Source organism: Brassica oleracea, chromosome C7, assembly GCF_000695525.1.
Source record: "Brassica oleracea var. oleracea cultivar TO1000 chromosome C7, BOL, whole genome shotgun sequence".
NCBI lineage: Eukaryota > Viridiplantae > Streptophyta > Magnoliopsida > Brassicales > Brassicaceae > Brassica > Brassica oleracea.
In genome coordinates, this window is record NC_027754.1 from 27,158,619 (window position 1) to 27,183,861 (window position 25,243).

The following is a 25,243-nucleotide window of genomic DNA, read 5'->3' on the forward strand; positions in this document are numbered from 1 at the left end:
TCCCAACTTTCAGGAGCCTTTCGACTTTGTCATTGACCACGCATGCGCCTTTTGGTCCCAACTTTTGTCTTTTTGTTTGAATGGTTTGAAAGTTGGATCGACTTTTGTCGGAACCAAAATTTGCATTGTCGAGTTCGTATTCGAACTGTGAGAAAACTTTTACGCCTTCTCTGAGGATCGGGTCTCTGTGAAGCTAACAACAAGTGATCAAGTGATATTTGAAAAAGACAAGGAAAGCAATAACAAAATTGAGAGCGAAAGATATATACTATTATTTCTGAATTCATGAAAGAGCATAGCGATGTTACAACAGATTGCAAATCTGCGGCAGAAAGATTTGTGAGCGAGTTCTCTAGTTCTAAACACCAAACCTTAAACCTAGTTAAGTCGCAGATTGATAACTAAAACGTAAATAAGCCTAAAATTCTATAAGTGTTGAGTTTCTCTGAGAAATTTTATGTGTCTCTTCCGCTCTGCCTAGATCCCTTTATATAGCCTCCAAGGCCGGTCGCCTTTCCTTTTCTATCTTGATTTGGTTTAAATTTTGTGGAGATCCTTCTTTATTTTCTCGAGATTCATGTTTATCTTGTAAACTTTACATTCATCTGTCTTTTTCCATTTTTCTTCACCCAAGCCGATTAGTCCGTCTTTTTAATATGGGCTGGTTTTCATTTCAAGTCATAAGTTGGATTTTATCGTGTTTTAGGTTGTTCTGGACATTTTATGACTTACACGTTTTTACGACTTTTCTAGGAAAAATCGTCGATTTGTCTGATTTACAGTTTTTTTGTCGTTGGTCTAATGAAATGATGAAATTCAATTCATTTTAATGAAAATATGATGGTGTTAAGTTAACTATTCTCGACTTTAACTACATTCTTAAACATGTATATTGCAACTTTAGTTTCTATGGATTTTACTTTTAAATACTACAATTATTCGTTGTGCACTTGTAATAGGAATTATAAGGTTTAAAACTCGAGTTATTACTCGGGCATGATAGTTTTGCCATTTCAAGCCATCCCAACGACTCCAAGTAAACGAGTTTTGTCGTCATTACAGTCAACATCCAGCTTTTCTTCCAATTGCTTCAGGCATTGTTCTCCTGGCTTGATACTGCTTGATGCCATGTTAGAGCCTTCCTCATGCTTAAGGTTTTCTCCTCCTTTTCCTTGGGGTTTAAGGTTTTCTTCTCTCAGCTGTTTATCTTTGCTTAGGAAATTCTGAATATGTATTGCTATTGTATCCACGAAAGTCGCTTCAACACTGCAGAGGAACAGAGAGGGAAGCCCAATGAGGCTCATGTAACAACAATGTTAGCAACGTCATAGTGACTGAACTGTGATTTAGAACTACTTTCAAATATATTGTTATTGGAATTTTAGGAAACTTTTTTGCTCTTCATAATTTCAAGGTGCTCTAAATAATTTTTAGTTAAATATATAGATTCATTTTTCCTGGTTTAAAGAATACTTCAGAAGACAAATAATAACATAAAATAACAACTTTATATGATAAACCATTGAAATATACCACACCACCCTTTTCAAAATAATCGAGAACAATTAAATACAAAATTAAGCGATTTTTTGTAAATTCATTTTCCATTACTCTAATTTTCCTACATATAATTATTTGTGCTAAATTTTAAAAGTATTTTTTTCATAAAACAAAAACCAAAGACGATTAAAAAGAGAGAATTCTAACTTTACCACAAATTTGATACAACTTTTCAAACTTACCTATAAATGATAATTATTTCATAAATATCTAAAATTTGTGATGAAAAAAACAAAACTAACCTTCTTAAACCATTTCTAAATGTTTAATAATCATTAATGAAAGTTTATAAACTTAACCCACCCCTTAAATACTAAATAGTAAACAATAGTCTCTAAATTCTGAATCCAAATATTATAATATTTTGATTGAAGGTATTTTGAAAATTGGTAGTCAACTTAAGGTATTTCAAGCAATTTCTAAAATAAATAATAATCAATTAAAAATTTACTTTAAGTTTTTGTAGATGACACAATTATATATTAAAAACAATATTTAATGAAAATACTGCTCAATTAAATATGATACAGATAAAAACCTTTAACTAAAAACCTAATGTAAAACTCTCTCAAATAATTGGTAACTGATGGTCTAACCCCTCAGTTTACAGTGTCATTAAAATTTAGATGAAAGTTATTAATTAAAATCGTATGCTTCAAAGTATATGAAACAAGTAACAAGTAAGTTCAGATAAGTAGTAATTGCTCAAATATTCAACTTTAATTTTATAAACACTATTAGCTTTAATTTGATTAATTTCAAGTCTCTCACTAACTAATGACATGTTTTACAATATTTTTTTTCTAATTGGTTTGGTTTAAAAGAAAAATCTCAACTTTCAGTTTAGGGACTTTTTGGGTCTTGATTCAAATTATTTATTTTGTTTGAACATGTTTTAAAACATATACTCCCTCTGTTCCTAAAAGTAAGATTTTCTAAAGTATGCATGCTTATTAAAAATTTAATAAATGTTTATAATTTAATTTATATTTTACTTTTTGATACACTTTCCAATAACTTTCCACCAATAAAATTTAATCAATTCAAATATTCTCAATTAATGTTACTCAAAAGAATAAAAAGTACCTTAACAATATAGAAAATCTATATTTGTGGAACAAGAAAAAAATTCTAAAACATGTAACTTTCGGGAGGTAGTATTATTTTTGATACCTCAAACACATGGTTTTCATTTAATAATGGTCATGTTACTTTAATAATTGTAGAATGGTGGGTTAAAATATTAACAGATCATTACTTTTCAAAACCACATTCTGATTTAAAGATACAGTAACCGAGAATTTAAATCATCAAAGTAGCTTAAGGACTTTTTTAATATTATATTTTAGTTGAGAAATTTTTTTCTAATCGATTTTAGTTAGTTTTTTCTTACTAGAACACTTTAAAATATGTGTTTGAGAAACATTAATTTCAAATTAATCTAATAGCAGATGATAAATATTTACTTCATTGTGCCATGTAATACAATACACTGCCCTTTTGAAAACAATTTATAAAGAATAAATAAATCAGTATGATAGTTTCGAGAGATCCCTAGTTTCGATATGTTTTATTTTTTCAAAACGACTCAGATCACCAACTTTTTTTTTTATAATCCGGGGTATTCTGTGGGTGGAACCCCAACGAATCTCATTGTTCGTACTGAGAATTAAATACCATATTGTCTAGCCACACAAAGCCCGACATATCACTCGACTGTGGTTCATATTACTAACTTGCATGTTTCTACTTTTTAATATCTAAATCATAGCTTTCTCAATAAATAAATAAAAAATCATAAATCAACAAAGCTAATAAAGGTCGAGTCCAAAATCTAGTAACTTTTAATCCTAAAAGCTAAACTACAGTTCTATATTCAGTTACAAAAAAAAGTACTGCAGTTCCATATAACACCATACTCAAAACCTAAATGGCTAGATCCTAAATAATAATCTCAGGGTTATCTTCACGTCAAAAATAAAAACCTAGTTCCTTAGAGCTACTCCAACGTTGCGTTCTTACATAAAATTTTACATTAAAAATAAATAATAAATAAAAAAAGTTGGAGAGAAATAGAGCAATAATATTTTCCCAATAAAAGTTCAGAATATATTATGTTGAACAAAATATAAGTCATATACGTAACGTCCTGCAAAGTTCAGTTTTGGTTACCTGTCTTCTAAAAATCTTAACGCCTTCCTGCCGCTAACGTCCTGCAAAGCTGCATCCCATTTAAGGATTCGGTCGTCTCGATTACAATGATTTTCTTTTCTCCACAGCTCCCATAGCTGAAAACCAAAACTTCCCTCAAGATCCTTCACAGTGGATGTCTTTAACTTATAGAATACTGGAATAACCCAGAGAGTGCGTCGATCCACGCACTCTTTTATCTTCACCAGCTCTCTCAAACACCAATCTGACTCCGTGTACTTACTCGATAAGATCGCCACCGCCACCGTGGACTCCTCAATCTTTTCAAAAAGATTCGTAAGATTCTCACCTACTTGCAAGTCATTGTCTATAAAAGCATTGATCCCATTTCTGTGCAAGACGTCATGGAGATAGGGGGCAAAGTTTCTACGCAGGTCTGCTCCTCGGAAATTGATGAACACTTGTGGTTTGACGTTTCGAGATGAGGATGCCATCATCTCTTTTTTTTCTTTTCTTTGTCTTTTTGGTCTGTAATTAATTGATTGGAGAAGCAAATGACGTCCTCTTAAATATAGGTTAGCTGACCGCGTTAATCGTCGAGATTACAAAATATATGAATAAAAGTCATGGTACTAATACTATACTGGTCATTATTTTATCAAGCGAGATGCTTAAAATTAACCATATATTCAAAAAGGCTAAATATAGACCGCGTTATTTTATTAGGAATACTGTTTATTTAGAGGCTTAAAATTTTAATGACCAACTAGATGATAAAAATGGTTAGGATTTGAATCAACGAACAGATCACCTAGCCAATATAAACATAAATGGATTATGTTTACTTTTGAAGGCCTTCTTAATTGTTGATGAACTTAAAAAAGAACTTGAACGAACAATTTTCAATTAGCATGTGTATGTTCAGATTTAAATCCCATAACTGACCCTCAGGAAATTGTGTAGAGAGTTTAGATTATAATGGTTCCTAAACGTAAGATTTATATTTCGCCGTTGTGATATAATTACGATCAAAGAAGAAAAAAATCATACGCTACTCTCATGGAGTTCGTTAAAAGCTAATTGGCAAGGGAAGTTCTCATGGAGTTTGTTTGTCTTTTGAGAGCCTCTCGTCAACATCTCTCTTGCTCTTTGATTTTTTTTTTCCTGTAAACATTCGATGAAATCTCCTCATTGGAGAGGTTCCTAGCCTGAACAATCTCTTGTATATTAATTGAGAAACATTACAACATTGTTTTGTAGCCACGTATCACCATGAGAATGAAATTCAGAATTATTAGAAAAATATGTTGCTCAATCTTAACTTATATTATATTTTTTTAAACTAACTATTAAATTGATAAATAATGTACAAAAGAATATTCTTGCATTTTCTTTAAATAAAAGCTACTAAATTATCTAATATGATTAACGTATATATGACAATTAATGATTATGAATAATAAATATTTGATAAAAAAAATTTGTATCTTAGCCTTTTTTTGTTTAATCCTAAATTATTAAAAGACACTAAACAATCACATTAACCATATAATTAAAAAAAATTATATGGTATATTTTGAATTTTAAAACTACTATAAATTACTAAAAACGCTAAATGTCTCACACTAAAATTTTGTGATCAATGGTTTAACTTTTTTGTAATAAAAAGATACAAATGATCATAAATCGTATGAATATGAATATGAGTCTCATTTAATAGACATTCATATTATATATTAACATAGTTTAAAATTAAACTATATAACATATAAAAATACATAAATATGTTAATTTCTAAATTTGTATTGAAGAAATATCGAAACCTTAATATTTTAATTTTGAAATTTGCATTGAAAAATTCACACATTGGAAATTTTATGTTTATCATATGAGTATGTCTCAATAATAAATATCTATACCAAAATATAATGTATATATATATTCATATCATTGAAATTTTGTTATATACCATATAAAATAAATAAAATAATTGTTTTGATTTATTTTCCAAAAAATATCGTAAATAAACAAGATGTATTGTTTTAATTTATATGATTACTCTAATTTAATTACATACATGATACGTAAATAAACACAAATAAATAATAATATATAAAAATTATTTTAATATCTAACGTTCATCCCGCGCAATTTCGCGGATCTTAACCTAGTTGACATGGTAAAAGCGTATAAATGTATCAATGACTGCAAACTGAACATATATAAGTTTAATCTTACTTCATTTTCGTTGAATTTTTCAAAATTAAAACGATAACATCATTTGCATATATATATTAATATGTCAATTGACCCAGACAAGTCTTGTTTGACTTTTCACTTTGTTATATATAGGCCCGCGACTTTTTAACTGGAACCGAATACCGAATCGGATCGGACCCAAAATAGAACAGTTGGGATCAATTTCGGATAGAGCATATTTAACCGATGAGTGATGTTTATGAATACTCGTGGGTATCAGATATATAAGAATTTATTTTTGTCCTTTTACTTGTTTATTTGAATATCTCAATATAATTTGGAGGAACGAGTGGAAAGTGATTCATTTAGAAACAGTTTCCATCTTAAATTGTGTGGAATCGGAAATGGATACGCATAAACGAACCATTTTAAAACATAAAACGCTACTTTATTTAAAGGAATGCAAACGTTTTAACAATCTCTATATATATATACATGACATGAACATGTGAATTCAATTCATTTTCTCTAGAAAGCCGAGTAACAAAAGTGTATTGGTTTTCTTTGTAGATTTTATAAACTTATTTTTATAAAAGAGTACAAGTTATCTTTTTGACAAAATTATCAAAATAAGTAATATATCATATATTTTTTTAATTATTTACAGGTTATTTTAAAATCAAATAACTTTTTCGCATTTCTAAAACAGAATCACAAGTCTATGAAATAGAAACACAAGTTCTTATGACATTTTCAGAATGAGACTTTTAAGAAAATGTTTCTAATGCGTTTTCAAGCGGTTTCGATCGAAATTGTTTTCGAAACACAAAATGAACTATCAACCAAGTTTCCATGCACTTAGGTTTCAACCAAATCAGAACAGGAAAATACACAATTCTATATTAGAACATAGAACTACAATCCCAGATATCTGGCTAGATCGCAAATTAATTTGGTTCAAAATTTCTATTTAAGTTGATTACCTTGTCGATCACCATCTTTGTAAACTGCCACAAAAATATTATCGATCACTCCATCAACCCAGACGACTACTAGGGAGCTGATCCACCAATTTTTTATTGAGGGCAGATTGACCATTTTCGCGGCTTTTTTATTTGGGAAAATATCTCATCTTTTGCGAAGATTGTAAATCCTTTGTAGTTTATGGAATTTTGATTTTTTTACCACCATGATTTCTTTATTCATGATTGTGTAATTTTTTGTTGGATTATGGGGGATTTTGAAATGCTGTTTTCATTGTTTGGTAGATAGGTTTAATTAATGGAGTGCCAATTTAATTTTATTGAGTTAACCATCTGTATGTTTCTGATCTTAATGCATGATAATTGTACATCTAGCTTTGATATTGGAAAGTCTTTGGTTGAACACCACATGATTTATTGGTCAGAACTGGATTAAGTAGACTACCTTTAAATTTATTCTTATATAGTATGATTTATATTCAATAGATAAATAAAATTTGTTAGTCTACAAAAGTAAAATTATTGACTTGATGTGTTCTGTGCTCTAGGATGAAAAGCATTTGATTTTCTTATTGAATTCAGGAGGATTCTCAAACCCAATACTTTGCTTTTGTTGCTTCCTTATTATTTTCAGTAACAAAACTCAAATACTGTACTTAATAATTTGGTGTGTATCGATAAAACTGAAAGCGATATTTTCTTTTTCCTTTCCATGAATGTAATCTTAAAACTGTAACATCCTCATTTATTATATATGATGGTATATGTTAAAGGATTTATACAAATTATTTGACTATCTACGTCTCTAAAATTATTTACCATTTTGGTCACTTTTCTAAAGATATTTATCATTTTGGCCATTTATTTAAAAAAAACTTCAGAACTAAACGTGAATAATTTGAATTAGTAGAATATAGATATTTATCAAAAAATTGTTCACGATACTCTGATATTGAAGCCAAAAGCATATATAAGGTAATATATTTTAAATTTTTTAGAAAATTAACTTGTTTACGTATGTCTTTAAAGGCACTTATCGTTTTTGTCACTTATCTTAAAAAAAACGTGATTGAATTGAATTAGTAGAAATATAAATGTTTTATTGAGAAATATAAAAGCACAAAAAATATCATGTGATGATTGCATGGTCAGTAAAAAAATTTCCTTAGCCTTTAAAAATTAATACACTATTCATTGGCTGGGGGATGGGTCCATGGGACAAGAAAACAGCCGTGGGAGACCCACTGATGAAAACAGTATGTAATCTAATTCTCTAGATGGTTTACCAGTTTTAATACCACTTGCAACATTCTTATATGTCCCTCATGTGTGCCCACGGCGATCTCTCTCTAGGATCGTGGGCCCATCTTGTTTGTTGGTCAGAAGTGTTTAACTCTATGGAGGCTGAAAGTTTTTTTTGTTGATCCTGCAATCATCATGTGATCTCTGTTCATGTATTTCTTCCAACTCCATCGAAAAAGTCGCCATGCATGAGGTTTTTTTATCATCGCTATCAAGTCTTTGCAATCAGTCTTTGCAATCAGTCATAAAGTGTTGACATGTCGAATAATGCAACATGCTTTCCATTGTCCAGCTTAGTGTTTCTAACTCCGAATACAAAATGGATTATTTCTGTCTTTGATTTTTTGTACCCATAAATTGTGTTTGTCTAGAACTATCTTTTCAAACCTATGTATATCCACTAAAGATCAATGTAGAGCTTTAAGAACCATCCATCTAGCGTATATTCTCAAATCGTAATATTTGAGATGCTACTGCTGTTTTTTAAGTCAGACCAGCAGTGTGTTCATTTGCTGAAATATGACCTGATATTATCTTGAAAAATGGGTTGCATTTAGTTTTTCTTTAAATGAATCGAGGTGTCGATATTCACCGCTATCGGCGCCTCATGAATATTAAATTTCACTTTTTGGAACATTATTAAATTTTACCCATTTCACTTTGTATCGAAAGTTACAAGCAGTTTTTTCAGACTTGGTCTCGCTTGTTACCTAGTGTGGAGAGATGAGCTAAATCTAGAAAATATATTTGACTAAGTATTACCATAGGAGCAAATCTTTATACCGTGAATATGAATTGAAGTTTCCAGGAATATGATCTGACTAAACAAATGACAACCATCAAATTATTTTTAAGTTTAGTTGTACTCTTTTATGAACCATTCAACATTAAAATGAAGAAGAAGAACTATTCAACGTGTCAATTGCGTATCTTCGATAGTCACCAAAATGCATTTTTTCCACACAAGTCGTATCAATTTATAACCAACAATTTGAGTATTTGTTTATGGTATATAGTGTGTTGTTCTGTCCTTGTTACGGCTATAAAGTTTTATTTGTCTATGGAATTATTTCATTTGATGTGGTGGCATAAAGAGACAATGGGAAGACAATAGTTGACTTTAAATTAAAATGTTTATTAGAAACACACAATTTGAATGTTTGTTGAAATAGTAGAAAGTCTTCGAGACTTGAGTTAAAACGTAAGAGTCAAAGCTAACTTCAAGGGTTTTCCGAGAATTTCCCTTTTCTAATGTGCATGTTTTATACAGAGAAGCTTACAAGAATATATATCTATACTAGGATCGGCCCGTCCTACGGGCGAGATATAATTTACGTATGATGTATATGTTTATATTATTGTATATTTTCTTTGCATGTGTTTTATGTTAGGATTTGAAAAAATGTATAATGATGTTTATGGTTGTTAAGATGTTTGGGCATGGAGAAAATACGTTTTAGCTCTTATTAGTAGTGTCTTAGATTTGCTTTGGAACTAATATGTGTTCGTGTTGTTTGCTTTACAAAATGATCTTTGCGAGGAAATGATTACCACAGGTCAACCGCATGAAAAATTAGATGTGGTGTGAGTGAGGTTGTATGCTTTCGAATTAATATGTGTTAATTTTGTTTAATCCTTACATAATAGTAGAAAAGAATCAATAAGTTTTAAATAACTAAATAGGGGTAAACAGAGCATTTAACATTTTTCTTAATTAGTGTGAAAAAATTAGAACGACATCTAATCTGAAAAAAGTTGAATATTATATAATACTGGTGTAGTTTTTTATGTATGAGTATAGTTTCAATTAGAAAAAATGGTCGGCTAATATATATTATAACAACTCTGTGAGCTTTCATTTTGTGGTTGTTTAATTGTTTTGTTAAAATAATTTAGTTTAATGGCTAACTGTTAATATTTTTAATGGAGTTAATAAATAAATTACTTTTTTACGGTGGCATTAAAAATCATAAGTATTATAAATATGTTAAATGAGAAGGAGAGAGACGACCTACGTTTCAGAGATTTGGAAGAAGCTCAACGTTTCCAAGCGCCGCAGAAAGAAGGAGAGAGATGACCTACGTTTCTTTGCTTCATTAGATTTAGGGTTATCGAGGTTGGGCCGACGAGCCGCATACATAATCAGAAAGTAGTAGTCCAAAACACTATAGATATTCCCCTAACGATAAAAGCCCAACAAATTCTCAGATTAAATGAAGTGCTGCGTTTAATACAGCTGGGACACGTGTTGGCCTGTCAGGCATCAACTTTCCACGTGGCAAAGCAGGAGTGAGGCGAACATATTTATATATATATATAGATATATTAATGTTCGTTCACTAAATGATTTGAATATTTTGCAACACTACAGTCTTTAGCGATCGTAAAATGACGAATACAAATGTTGGTCTCTTAAATGTATCATCGTTGTTGAAGAGTTAACGTATTACGGTTCATTTTTATTATTTTTAAAACTTCATATGCACAAAAAAAATTAAGTTTTGCGGCTGACACAAATCACAAAAACCAGATAGGTAACATCGATTGTAAAATGGCAAAAGAGGATTAGGTTTTCTCCTCTCGATTTGTTTACTATTGACTCTCCATAAGTGATTTTATTTTCTACTTCTATAAAGTTGTGCTTTCGTTCTCGTTTCTGTTTCACTGATATGACTTTTGTTTCTTTCTTTTTTAACTTCTTTTGTGAATTCAGTGAATTTCATAAAAGTATACCGATAAAAATGCATAATAGCTAGATAGGGTATTAGTTAGAAACAAATATTATACGAATTATCAAATCTCTCATTCTTCGAACAAACTCAAAATGAGGTGATTGAAATTTTGTCATGATATTTTATTAAAATCTTTTTAGGAATAATAATTAAGAATAAACTATTTAATGTAAATGAAATAATATATATATATATATATATATATATATATATATATATATAGTGATTCCAATATTAAAAACACTTAGATTTGAAGAATTGTATTTCTGAGATTGTCGGGATCAAATAACATATTACCACATATTTAAAAAATAATTTGTATACATAAAAGTTTTTACATTAGAGTAAGCACATAAATCAAAATCATAACTTTTTTTGTTTGTTTACAATCATGTTTTTGGTAAATAAGTCAAAATAATCATTTTATTTACTTTATATGGTATAATTAAACTTTAGTGATATTTACATATATATATATATATATATATATATATATTGTATAGTTTAATATAAATATTTATTATGACACTTCCTACTCATTTGATTTTATTAACATTTGTATATTTACAGTAACAACAATTTAAATTGTTAATCACAAAACTTTTAATGTGAGGTTTATCAATACAAAGTTCAAAATTAAAATGTTAAAATCTCTATAATTTTTCAATTCAAATTTTGAAATTAACATATTTTATATAGTTTATAATTTAATTTAAATTAAATTATATTATATATATATATATATATATATAATATGAATATCTATTAATGAGATTTCATATGCATACGATTTATGATCATTTGTATTTTGTTTGAAAAAAAAGGTTAAACCATTGTTCACAAATTTTCAATGTGGGACTTTTACCATTTTCAATAATTTAGAGTCGCTTTAAAAAATTCAACATATAACATATAAGAAACAAATATAAATATTTTTATTATATGCTTAATGTGATTTTTTAATTTCTTTTAATAATATAAAATTAAACAAAAAAGTAGATAGGAATCAAAGTGTTATCAAATATGTATTATTCATAATCATTAATTGTCATATATATGTTAATCATATTACGTAATCCTATAGCTTTTATTTAAGGAAAAAATTGAGAATATTATTTTGTACACTACTAATCAATTTGATAGTTAGTTTAATAAAAAATATAATATATATTTGTATGGACCAACTTATTTTTTTAAAGATTCTAAGAATCATCATGGTGATGACACGTGGCTACGAAAATATATTGTAATGTTGGGATTGATATATAAGAGATATGTAGTATAATATCATGCAATATAATAAATCGATTTCTTGACGCTTTGGTCGATTCTTCTTCGAATTTTTTCCTCAGTCTAACTTCAATTTTCATTAAGTATGACGAGATATTTAAACTGTCCCTGACATCTACAGTTTTTAGATGAATAAAATTAAACTCGTGATGTTAACTACATAACATCATTAAGTTGAAAGATGTTGTCATGCATAACATATACTTCCTGTAGCTAGGTACATATTAATTTATTTTGCATGGTTTTAACATTTTTATTTTAGTGTATTTGAAAACTTTATAATTATTTTATTTTATTTATATTAAATATGAAATTTATATAAGATATTATTTAATTTAATTTTTTAATTATTTTAATATGTTTTTTATTAACTATTAATAAAATTTATGTAATTCATTTGATTAATTGTATGATATATACTTATTTGATCAGTTGTTTATTATAAAACTTATTTGGCGTCAATTTACTGATTCTAACATTTTTTATTTTTTTAATATAAATTAATTAAATTAATGAATTATATTTTTTATATTTTTTATAAGCAAATATTGCATTCATTTAAACTTTATAAAACTTTCATATTAGATTCTTATTCTTAGATTATTTTTATTCTTAAAAGAATATAATTAAAAGAATATAATTAATAATTATATATGCAAGATTATTTTTGGTGTAAGTTGACATCAAATATATTTAAAAAATAAAATGTGAAAGTTAATAAATTGACGTCAAATAAGTTTTATAATTAATGTTGAGAACTTATAGAGCACCTATATTTCAAACGGTGTGAAAAAGCATTATATTTTTATAAATTATTTAACTTCTTTTAATGGATACATATGTGGTTTATAAATGAATTAAAATATAAGTGGTACCCGCAATCAAACCAGTAACGGCAGTCACCGTATATAATTTAGTTTTATATATGTATATATGTAATAAATTTTAAAAGAATCAGAAATATAATTTGTCATTTTTATCATAAACCAGAACTTTTTTACATAATTTTCTAAAATCACAAATTTAATAAATTTTGTATACTAATAGTATATTTTTAATAATTTAATTTATAAGAAATTACATTTAAAAAATAAAATACCCGATAAATAAATTAATTATATTTAAGAAAAGAATATAGTAAATTGTCAATATCTAATAAAGTTAATGTAAAATTCATGTACTTTAAATTAAAAAAATATCACTTATATTTAAAATTTTAATTAGTTGTTCGGATAATACTTTTTACTTGGTGTTCAAATAAAACATTGTATACATATATAATTCTAAATAATATCTATTTGTATTAAGTTTTCATGTTACCTAACTAACTTAAATCATTTTTTGTTACGATAAATTAGTTATTTAGTTTTCAATCATTTGAAGAAGCAATTTAAAAAGATGTATATAATTAATGAATGCAAGAAACAAACATATAAAATGAGAAAAAAAATTATAAGGGCTTAACATTTAACCAGAATGATTATCCGAAATAGACCGGTTTGGATCGGTGAACCGACCAAAAACTGATATCTTATATACGAAAACAGAAGTCACAACTTTGATTCATGTGTGATTTTTTTAAAAATGAACCTAATGGACCTATTCCTAGTAAATCATGTTACATTTAATATCTAATGTTATCATTTAAAATTTTGGGCATACCATAAATTTTTATTGGGCTATCAATAATTGAATTTAAACAATAGATGATCCAATGGATTTATAGATAATATAAATTAACTAGATATAATTTATGTTGTAATACTATACCTCCATATGTTAAATATTTAAATATTTGTCGATGTTAACTTTTAAAATTATAAATATTTTTTTTAAATAAAAAAAACCATATTATCTAACAATGATTAATCTTTACTGTCTTAAACCAATGAAAACAAATTTTAAACTATATATTTTATTTTAAAATTAAACAAAAACTAAATGATTAATTATTTACTCGATAATATAAATCTATGAACCGAAAAGTTTAAATTTTAAAAAAACTTTATAAATTTGTGAAATGTTACAATATCTTTGAATATGACAATAAAACAATATTTTACTAATCTTTATATATATAGTTACAATTTTAATAATAAAATAATAATCCGAATATATATATAGAAGAACATACAAATACATGTGAAAGTTTGAAACAATGAAAAAAATATACCGTAAATTTGCTATGTTTTAAAAATTGATAGACGATATATATTATAATATATACCAATTTAGAATTGAAAACAAAATATTTATATAAAAATAAATGAAAACAAAAATCCGCGCGGTTGCGCGGATCGAGATCTAGTGCATATTTTAAAACCTAAAAAAAAAACACTGTTAGAACTGAGGTTGGGTAGACGAAAAGACAACTACGTTAACCACTTAGAAACGGTCACCTTTCAAATAGGAAACTTCCGCGAAATTTCCCCGCCTTACCTTTTATATTTGAGAAGCTTCAAACGCTAACAAGCAATTGACCCTAAATATATAATTGCTGTAAATTTACATGTTGTTTGGTTTTTAGAATAAAAATTAAGTTTATATAACTGTTCGACAAAGGCTATAGATAACCAGGATGCAGTTGATCCATTCCATTTCCAACCAAAAACGGGTTGCAAATAATGAAACGTTTTCCAGTACACAAGTAGATAAAATATTTTTGCATTTGATATCACTGACAAATATATGGACACCGACGTCAACAACAACAACGACAAAGCAAATCACTGCGTTTATATCAGTTTTGACAACAACGACCAATCAATTTCCTCCTTCATCAACTACCTCAAAGCTACTTTCAACCACCATGGGATCTATCAGCTCGATGATCAAAGTGATCGGTTGGCTGATCGAATTAAGATTCTTGTTGTTGTTTTCTCCAAGGAGGACACGTTCTCTGCGCCTGAAAATCTTGTGAATCAACTCCCTAAGAAAGACCTTGTGGTGGTTCCAGTGCTCTATAAAGTCACGATATTATCGGCGAGGCAGAATGCAATGCTAGATCAGGTTTTACTAGACTCATCAGCAGTATTACCAGGTCACATATATAATGAAGAACGAAGGTTATAATATTTTCCTTAACTAATGTTCTATATATAAAATCTATTAAATAGAAATTAAATATTTTTTTTATTAATAACAAATTATAGTAAAAGAGATAAAATACAAATTAATTATATATAAGAAAGTCAATAAAAGAGATATATTCTTTTGATAAAAAAAGGAGAGATATATTCTAAATTTAATCAGTGACATTTATTGTAAAATTTATAATCAATTATTTAGAGAAGATGATTTACTTGGTCTTCAAACATAGCAACACATAAAAACTTCGTTCATGCATAATTAACCAAAGTACAACAAACAATTTTGGAAGAAAAATATAAAACAGTTATATTTTCATGAAAAGGTGAAACAAGCTTGACCGGTAAGAATAACAAAAGAAATTGAAAGTTAATGTTTCCTTTGAACTGAGAAGAACTTAAATTTTCAAATGATCAATTATATTAGTAGCTTATCCGCCCTAACCCAAGTTTTAAATAAATACGTAGAAGATGGGTACGTCTTTACTATTTAAACGTAGCTCCGAGGAATCATATATATGGGTATTTTTCTTTTTGCAGTGAATACGAATTTACGAAAGAGATCGCCAGGGATGTGTGTGAGAAGCTCTATCCAACGGCTGAGATTGGGATCCACAGAAGGCAAAAGGAGATAGAAAACTTGCTTTGCAAGCAACCATGGGGCGTCCGAACTCTAGGCATTTTTGGTAAGCCTGGTATTGGCAAGACGACTTTGGCTATAGCCCTCTTTCGCCATATGTCTGGTGGTTATGATGCTTCTTGCCTCATCAAAGATTTTGACACAAAATATAACGGGAAGAGACTTGATCCTTTAGATCCTGACTACTTGAGTGAGATTCCAATGGAGGAGTTTGACCAAAACTGTATTGATTCAGAGCCGATCAACCGCAAGAAAAGGGTTCTTATTGCTCTGGACGATGTGCGAAATGCTCCGGATGCAAAGTCGTTTCTTGGTGGATTTGACAAGTTTGGTCCAGGAAGCTTGATCATCATAACCTCCCAAAATGAACAAATTCTTAAAGAATGCCAGGTGAGTGTGTTTTATGAGCTTAAAGGTCTAAACGATGAAGAAGCTCTGGAGCTGTTCACAAGGTGTGCCTTTGGAAATATTGTCATAGAAGAAGATCCTCTGGACCTTTCAAAGAATGAGATTAAGAGCAAGACAATGGTAGAAATGGTATCGACATTGCCTGATGTTTGTGAAGTACTCATTGCAGAAAACAAATGTATTCGGTTAATCCCATATGAAGAATACAACGAGGCCAAAGAAAATAAGGAGTTCCAATCTGACAACGATGCTGTGTCGGTATGTCAAATTATAAAACATCTATATAATTCATTTTTAACACATTTTCAAACATCTATAAATAAAATTTCACCTTCAGTTAAAAATTAATTAATCGAATAACATATTGTTTCAACTTGTATCTGAATATGATTTGACTTAAAACACAAGATTCTAACTTAAGTTTTTAAATCATTGATTGAATAACTCAAATATCCAAAATAACACATATCAATGTAATTATGTATCTTTAGATTTTGAGATTTGGTAGCCTGTCTTGATCATCTGATCTTATCTTTTCTATTTTGTGTCTTTTCAGGCCACTAGAGATACAGATATCATAACTCTGACCACATCAGACTTGTGCTCCAAGTCTTATCCTCAGAAGAACCTGAGATCCAGGATTTACAAACGTTTCTCCAAGTCTCTACCTCGTAATCTAAGGCTTTACCGATTGGATTATAACTCTATGATCAGATCTTTGTCTGAACACTTACAAAAGCACCACAATGATATACTACAAGGAGTTGCTAGTCAACTTCAGAAACTTAGTCAAAGCTTTTTAAACTCACGCGACCACGATTTGCTAGAGCAAAATCTCCAACGTCTCTTTACTCTCTCTGGTGGTTGCGATAGGATCAAACGTTTTCTAGATCTTCTAAGGAAAAATAGAGAATTGAATCGTAAGGGGAGAAGAGAACTGGAGATTAAACTTAACCGAGATTAAGCTAATGGCATGGGTCGTTAGTATAGAACTGGAAAGAAAAAATATGTCCATAAACTGTATATATCCAATTTCTGAAAATCTTTGTAAAATAGTTTGGATTGCTATTATCAATAAGTTGTATAACATGTAAAATGATTTATGTTTAATATCTGGATATATGTTACATGGAAATAAAACCATTCATGTTTTTTGGGTAAAAAATAATCATTCATTTTTTTTATCTAGATTTATTTGTTTTTTTTTTTGTTTTACCACTGGCCTTTATTAAGGGAGATCTAAATGTTGTGAAAACGTGAATCAAGCAAGAAAAATTAAGAACACTTTAGGAAAAAATATGATTAAGGCAAATACATGTTTTAAGGTTTGTATATTGATTGTATAAATTGAATAATTTGCAACTTTTCAGATTGGAATTTATACTATCTCAATATTTGATATTTATTTAAACTAACAAACCACATGGTTAAACTTTTTTTATTTCTTTTCGCTATATTACAAATTCACAATCATATTGATAACAGTGCATCGGCCAAATATAATTCTCTCATAGATAAATAGACTATTTATCCTTGACATAGAGCTAAAACTTATTATTATCAAAATGATTTGAAAGAGAGGCATTCTTTGTATTGGACTAATTTCATTGACGGATAAAATTCATGTAAGAAATTTGGTTTAAAGTCAAGACCAAAAAATTATTGTTTATATCAAATGAGAACTATGGACCAGAAATCTATAGATAGAAAAATCAGTTAGTTTATCGTATTATTTTTTTTTTTTTAAGATAAGAAATGATTCCAAGTACTCTGATTGATTATTTCTTCAGTGCTCGGTTACCACGCAATTTCTAAAGATTGGCCAATTTGCCACATAACAAATTAGTATGACGACAAAAACAATAGCAAATGTTGAATGTGTTGACAGCAAATACCAATGTACTTTCGTCCAAAGTGTAACGAGTCTACAACAAAACATAAACCACTTTACCCCGTCAGGTTAATTCAGAAGTAAGTATTACATGTTGCTTCCGATGCCCTCAAAGTGACAATTCCCCATTCCAACTCACTGATTCACTGCCGCAAAACGCAAAACTGAAAGCCTTCTTCATGTCCCTAAGATCTCTCTTTCTTATTGTTGCTGCCAAAAAAAATATATATATATATCAAAACTTATGTGCACTAACAAAGCTCTGCACAAGTTTTTGTCCTCAGCTTTTCTCTCAATATAACACGATTGAAGTTCAAATTTTCAAGAATAGAGCATGCTTGAAGCTATCCGATCTTGTTCAAAACGTTGATAGGCTCTTCTAGTTCTCAGAAACAAGACAACACTTGAAGCTAGCCCAATCACCGACAAGCATCCCCACCACACAAACGTTAGGAAATAACAGTCTCGCCCCATACATATAACCGACCCGGTCTTTGACCCAGCGGTGCTATGGGATTCATAGACCAAAGCAGCTAAGAAACCGTAGACCAAGGATCCTATCGGTATGTTTGTGATGAGGATGTTGTGGTTAACCCCGACGCTGTTTGGTCCAAAGAGCTCAGACGTTATGGAAACAGCTGCTGCGAAAATGAAACCCGAGCTTAGACCGATTAGAGCTGTTCCTGCTTGTAACGCTGACAAACTCCCTGATGATGCCAGCAAGAAAAGAGCAACTGTGGTTGGGAAAAGAGCGACGGCTAGCCACCCGGTTCTAGCGAAATAAAACTTCCTGCACAATTCAATAAGATCATAAATCTTCTCAAGATGCTAGAAACAGAGGAGTGCAAAAAGGGACTTACGCTCTGATATAGTCAGGTGTTGCTGAAAGCAACCGACCAAAGAATGAGAAAGACGAATAAAGCGTGACAAGAGTTGTTGTCTCAGAGCTTTGTCCTAAAGATTGTGCAATCTGTCCAAGGTTGTTGCTATAGACAAGTCCAATCGTGCCACCGCAAAAATAAGCTATATAGTAAAGCCAGAAGTCTGATCTGCACAATAGCATAAACAGAGGATGTTCTTCTCCAAGCATTCCAAGTTGGTTTCTTGTAATGAGCTTACTGCAACAAGATCTGCTGTTGTTATCTTCAATGAAACTCTTCTGAACAGGAGTAATGGCTGTTCGCAGTACTATATCATCGTTCAGCAACTGATAGCCGTCGAAGCTAGCTTCACGTGTGACCATTCCTTTATGTATCTCAAGCTCATCGACATCAACGAGAATGAAACCGGAACCTTCTAAACGGAAACTGGAGTGGACTTTGTGCAGATACCAGTTACGAGCGTAGACTAAACCGGGAAGGCATAAAGGGAGAATCAAGAGAAGAATCGATCCACCAAAGAGGAGACGAGCTGAGGTTACACCAGAAGTCTTTGAACCAAAGAGAAGCAGATAAACCCCGTTCAAAACCGCTAATATGTTGAGCAAGAGAAACATGAAAGAGTCTCTACGAACTCCGTCTGGTGGGAGAGGCTCAAGAGGCGGTTGGCGAATAATAGGGATGAGAGCAGCGAAGGAGACGATGAGAGGAATAAGGGCGTTTAAGAGAAGGTATAGCTGTGTGGAGATAGGGTTGATTGCGTTGTAAGCAAGAGTGTATAAGGCAGCACTAACGCCATTGAAGCTGACTGTGAGAGAAAGCGCAAGTGATCTGTTGGCAGGGAAGTTTCTGATGCAGAGCACAAAGCAGACTGTGTTAAACCAGCAGATACTTAGTCCGGCTAGTAAACAACATAGAAACACCTGCCACAACGTTACAGAAACCATACTTAGCTATAAGTAGTATCTGAGACCATGTCACAAAGTTGAATCATTTCTCCCAAGAAAGTAAAAACTTTTTAAGTTGGTTAGGCTCGCTGCTAGATCATTCAAATAATTTCCTACAGCAATAATATTTTCTTATGTGAATTCAATATTATATGCATCACATGACAGATATCCTCCACTGCCTACTCTTCCACAAAGAATAGTTCAGAATGTAAAGGAAAAACAGTATTTAAGTATTTTTGGCGACAGAGAGAAAAAATATTAATATATACACAAAACAAAACTAAGATCCGATCACAGGAAACTATAAAGATTCTCTATAGTCATCAAATCCAAGATTAAGCCGAAACAGGTCAAATGCAACTTCACTTCTGAACTACCAACCCACCAGTCAACTATCAACAAACCTTCAAAAACGTCCAAATCTTGTTTCGTCTCATGTGCAACCAAAAAATAATAATTATAATACAAAAATATGAATACTCTAATAATACGTAGGTTAATATGAAGTAAACTACTAAAAATTCTACTCTGATTTTAATACATTTAGTCACAAACAACTGAAACAAAATGGAAGATATAGAGAAGAATTTCAAAGATATAAGATGTTTTTTAACATGTTCGCTATCAAACTCGTTCCACCTGCGAAAATACTAAATCCTTTTTATCATAATGCTAAGAGTATTCCATCAACATGGTTCATATTAATTATTTGTCATCCGTTTTGATAAATTTCTTATATTTCTGTAAATATTGTCAAGAAAAATGATGTTCTTAGTTAAGTTTATTAAAAAAAACTACATTAGTTAATCATCTATAAAGCTGAAGAAAATGCTTGTTTGAGTTACTTGCTTTTATTAAAGCGATGAAGTATTGAAGCTACATTACTTAACGCTGAAGAATCGAATATATGTTTCAACAATCAAGATTAGCTTATAATAATAATTAAAAAAAAATCGAATTGATTCACCGATTAAACAACAGAGACATATAATAATATGCTCAAGAAATCAAAATGCTTAAAGAAGAAATGATTTTACCAGGATGTACGGCAAAGAGATAACGTTAGTGATGACGAGCCACTGAACACCATACCCGACGAATCCCATAATCGCCGCCGCGAAGAGAACCGTCCAGAGAGGGAAATACAAAAGCGCGAGCCCCGATGACCAGCCGAAAACCTTCCCGAGATCCGAAGCGACGGCGAGGTAGTTCAGCTGCACCTGAGAAATCCCTAGAACCGATTTCAAATCCGACGAGTACGTCGAGAAATCGAAATTGGTTCCGGTGAAGGCTTGAATCCAGATCGTCGCCACCAGAATCATCCATTTTCGCGACTGTCCCGCCATCTCTTTCCACCAACCGTCTTGGTAATCTCCGACGTTGGTTCCTATATCACTGGAGATAATTGTTTTTTTTTTTTTCCTTCTCTGGGTTCGATGTGTTTGTTTGTGTAAAGCGAAACTTCCCTGGTTTATAGAATCTGAGAAAAACGGTTCAAATATAACAAAACAAAACAAAAGAACGAATCATTGGTTTACGTGGCGGCATTTCATATGAGGTACTGTAAACCGACTTGGAATCAATTTTTATTCGGTTTCTGTTTTTTCTACGGCAATCATATCCATTTGGTTTATGAGTTTGTTTTGGAAAAGTCTACCATGATTTCGGTTTGGTATTGATTAATAAATAATACATCATTTATACTATATTTTCGAAGAGATTTTACTAAATGTCTTTTCTACGATCAATTTCACAAAACAAATATGACATGTCTACTGAAATTGATGATAAGGCTTCCGAAAAAATATGATATAGATAATTTCATTTAATGTTGATTTATATTTTTGACAAACTTATTAGAATATGATAATAATTCATATATTATATTTAATATTGATATTTCTTTTTGATAAATTTTTTTAAAATATGGTAATAACTCATACATCATCTATAAAATAAATATATTCATATATAACATTTCAAATTTCGAAATATTATTATTTTGTATATTTATACAATTTGTATTATTAAAGTTTTCAAAAATTTCTTCAATTCTTATATATCTACAAAATTTATAATATTGTTTAGGTTAAATATTTGATAATTATACAATTTTATATTATTTTTATTAGTTTTATACAAATTGATTTAATATATATCAAATCTATATTAAATATTAGTAAGAAAATAGTAAAAGCTATAATATTTAATAAAATTTATTTTTAAATATAAATTAGATTTAAAACACATTTTACTGCACCATACACCTAGTCTTACTATACAAAAATAGATGCTACAAACTTAGTAATTCTATTTTATTATATAAATTTAATATTTAAATTTATTAGATTTCAATGAGTATATGTAATTCTTTTAGTTAGAGTTTGACACAATAGTTATATAAAAAGACAAAACTTTAAATTTTTAATTTTTTTTACATATAAATTTTCAAACTAAAATGTATTATATAGTTTTAGAGGTACTTTTGCATTTCTCGTCACTATTACAGCATTTTTATCGCGGGTTCTTATGGGCGTTTTTAGGATAATTAGTAATTAAAAAAAATAGATATCAAAGTAAGGAACGGTTCTTAATCAGGGGAAGGAAGATACGTATCTTGTTGGACACGTGTTCATAAGAGAAGAAAGGTCGTAAACGCCGACGATGAAGGAAACCGAAGCAACCGGCGTTCCCGATGATTCGCAGTGACTTCAGTCTCCGCCGATGCGACGGAGCATAACCGGTCGGAGTGATTGGATCGGTGGAGGAAGCCGTAGGAGGAGCAGAGAAATGGGTAGATGATTTGCAGCGGACGGTGAAGAAATCGACGGATTCCATTAGGCGCTCCGCTCGTTCTCTCCGTGAAAACTCTACCTCTCAGTTCCGATCTATACAGGTTATCATTATCGAGATTCTTTGGTAGCAGTTTTCAGGATACACTAGAACTTAGTTCGATTTAGAACATACTCTGCTTCATTTAGCCTTTTTTAGATGTAAAATGGTGCTAGTTATCGTTTGTTCATATGGTGGAATCGTAGCGTTAGAACTTGCTGATGGCCTTTGATTCCCCTTCCTCTTGTTGAGTATCTCCCCGCATTGAGTTTCTTTGGTTACATATAAACAAATGTCTTTTCAAGATGTCAGCTATTCATGTTGCTTAGAAGATGGATGGAGTAAACCTTTTTATCTGTTATTTTTTCCTGAAATTGCAGGATTTCATTCCACATGCTTTGAATCAGTATAAGACCTATGAGACTGTTTTCTTCAGTAAAGTTACAGGTAATGGTGAATCTTCCTCTCATTCCTGATGATCAATGCTAATATGATTTACCAGATTTGTAATGGTGAATCTCTATCATACATCTGAGTCACTATCCCTTCTGCTATTTAAAAAAAAAAATTATTTGCAGAGGTATTGAGAAACGCCAAGGAGCATCCCGCTGCTGCTGCTGGAATTGGTCTCACTGCTGGTCTCGTTCTTTTACGAGGTTGCTCTTATCTCCTTTCCAGTTTACAATGTTCCTTTACTGAGGAGCATCTGAAAAAGTATCACATATCTATCTCTTACACTATTTCTACTTTTCTCTCCTTGGTTGCAGGGTGTAAAGGTTCCTTATGAGGAAGAGGAAGACGATGGTGGAGATGATGATAAAGAGAAGGAGATTGTTTGGTAAGATCTCTTACCAGAGGAAGTGAAGCATATGCGTTTAACATAACTCAATGAAGCATGAAACATCAGGTTCTTGTTACAATTCATAGAATCTTTTGCTCTGTTTTTTTGTTCATATGCTGAGGGATTGAAATGAAAGTTTGTTGCTTTAATCGACTGTTGGGTTCCATCTCTGGTGTTTATGATAAGTTTTTTAATACTTTGTTGGAACTAGAACTAGACCATGAGTTGGTATAGAATCATTTGCTCTGGTTTTTGCTCAAAAGAGTGGAGAATTGGGAGCATCCGTGTGTATGTGCGGGGTGAAAATGTTATACAAATATCATATGTATGTAATACGACTTATGTTTGATAAAAGCTTATTTACAATATCAATTATAAGATTAAGTATGTAGTGAAGAATTTCAGAAGCTAAAGACTTTTGGATGTGAAACAAATAAATAAAATGGTTCAATTACAATGTTGAAGTAATATGTTTCTGTATATATAGACAGGGGCTTGTAATATGTAATATTTAGGTCAATATATCGAGTACAATACTATTCGGACTTTATATTATGCAAACAGTAACAATATTTACGTAATATTATATCCTCCATACTAAGCAAACAGACAAAGGGCTTTGGGCTAATTTTAACAAATGAATACGAAGCCCAATTGAATAGTTTAACTATCTTATTACACTAAACAAACCAAATTTATTTAGTATCTGGCCCAGATAATTAATGGCTCGGTTACATAATTGTTGGTTAAAATATCGTTAAAAAGCATATATTGTTGTGAAAAGTCAGAAAAAGAAACGCCGTATATGTTGATAATATAAAAGATGTGGGGCCCGTTGCACTATTTGCACAGTGAATTTCTTTTCTATATAAACGATCGTTTCGATCGATTGTAAACACACCATCCCTTCTCCTTCTAATAACACATCCTCTCTTATTATCAGTGTTATCTTCTCCTACGGGTATAAAATTTTGCCCTTATTTAAATTTCCTCGATACAATAAAATTCTAGTTTTTTTATAACACGTTATCAGCACGATCACTCTGCGATTCGGTAAAATTTATTTGTATCATTTATACCCTGTTATAATGGTCGGTATACCGCCTCTACTATTATTTATATCATGTTATAATGGCCGGAATACCGCCTATATTATTTACTAGTAATTTAATTTATTTATTGGTCGGCCGAGCCGCCTTATATCCTGTTTATTATTTATTGGTCGGCCGAGCCGCCTTATATCCTGTTTATTATTTATTGGTCGGCCGAGCCGCCTTATATCCTGTTTATTATTTATTGGTCGGCCGAGCCGCCTTATATCCTGTTTATTATTTATTGGTCGGCCGAGCCGCCTTATATCCTGTTTATTATTTATTGGTCGGCCGAGCCGCCTTATATCCTGTTTATTATTTATTGGTCGGCCGAGCCGCCTTATATCCTGTTTATTATTTATTGGTCGGCCGAGCCGCCTTATATCCTGTTTATTATTTATTGGTCGGC

General features: G+C 30.5%; 3 protein-coding genes and 1 long non-coding RNA gene across 4 annotated transcripts; 2 read left to right on the top strand and 2 right to left on the bottom strand.

Moving 5' to 3' along the window:
- Window positions 1-841: 841 nt before the first annotated feature.
- On the bottom strand, window positions 842-4,263 carry LOC106304270 (protein PHLOEM PROTEIN 2-LIKE A8-like). The gene is made up of 2 exons (XM_013740681.1): window positions 3,733-4,263; window positions 842-1,266 (listed from the first exon to the last, which is right to left on the bottom strand). Exons 1-2 carry the CDS (start codon window positions 4,206-4,208, stop codon window positions 1,014-1,016), a joined length of 729 nt encoding a protein of 242 aa, XP_013596135.1. The 5' UTR covers window positions 4,209-4,263; the 3' UTR covers window positions 842-1,013.
- A 10,514-nt stretch (window positions 4,264-14,777) lies between these two features.
- On the top strand, window positions 14,778-17,512 carry LOC106304263 (protein DA1-related 4-like). The gene is made up of 3 exons (XM_013740673.1): window positions 14,778-15,282; window positions 15,844-16,609; window positions 16,908-17,512. The coding sequence occupies exons 1-3, from the start codon at window positions 14,906-14,908 to the stop codon at window positions 17,313-17,315; spliced, it is 1,551 nt and encodes a 516-aa protein (XP_013596127.1). The 5' UTR covers window positions 14,778-14,905; the 3' UTR covers window positions 17,316-17,512.
- A 702-nt stretch (window positions 17,513-18,214) lies between these two features.
- LOC106301416 (protein NUCLEAR FUSION DEFECTIVE 4-like) lies at window positions 18,215-21,529 on the bottom strand. Its single transcript, XM_013737810.1, has 3 exons — window positions 21,108-21,529; window positions 19,103-20,043; window positions 18,215-19,032 (listed from the first exon to the last, which is right to left on the bottom strand). Exons 1-3 carry the CDS (start codon window positions 21,414-21,416, stop codon window positions 18,564-18,566), a joined length of 1,719 nt encoding a protein of 572 aa, XP_013593264.1. The 5' UTR covers window positions 21,417-21,529; the 3' UTR covers window positions 18,215-18,563.
- A 1,135-nt stretch (window positions 21,530-22,664) lies between these two features.
- On the top strand, window positions 22,665-23,982 carry LOC106304771. The gene is made up of 4 exons (XR_001262828.1): window positions 22,665-22,966; window positions 23,283-23,349; window positions 23,481-23,558; window positions 23,670-23,982. It is a non-coding gene; the product is annotated as an uncharacterized LOC106304771 (long non-coding RNA).
- Window positions 23,983-25,243: the final 1,261 nt, after the last annotated feature.

Bases quoted from the DNA above. Each gene is read 5' to 3' on its own strand.
- LOC106304270 (XM_013740681.1), bottom strand. From the start codon at position 4,208: ATGATGGCATCCTCATCTCGAAACGTCAAACCACAAGTGTTCATCAAT. The intron at 1,267-3,732 runs GTAACCAAAACT...GTTCCTCTGCAG, and splicing joins TTAAGATTTTTAGAAGACAG to TGTTGAAGCGACTTTCGTGG.
- LOC106304263 (XM_013740673.1), top strand. From the start codon at position 14,906: ATGGACACCGACGTCAACAACAACAACGACAAAGCAAATCACTGCGTT. The intron at 15,283-15,843 runs GTTATAATATTT...TTCTTTTTGCAG, and splicing joins ATATATAATGAAGAACGAAG to TGAATACGAATTTACGAAAG. The intron at 16,610-16,907 runs GTATGTCAAATT...GTGTCTTTTCAG, and splicing joins CTGACAACGATGCTGTGTCG to GCCACTAGAGATACAGATAT.
- LOC106301416 (XM_013737810.1), bottom strand. From the start codon at position 21,416: ATGGCGGGACAGTCGCGAAAATGGATGATTCTGGTGGCGACGATCTGG. The intron at 20,044-21,107 runs GTAAAATCATTT...ACGTTGTGGCAG, and splicing joins TCTCTTTGCCGTACATCCTG to GTGTTTCTATGTTGTTTACT. The intron at 19,033-19,102 runs GTAAGTCCCTTT...TGAATTGTGCAG, and splicing joins ACACCTGACTATATCAGAGC to GAAGTTTTATTTCGCTAGAA.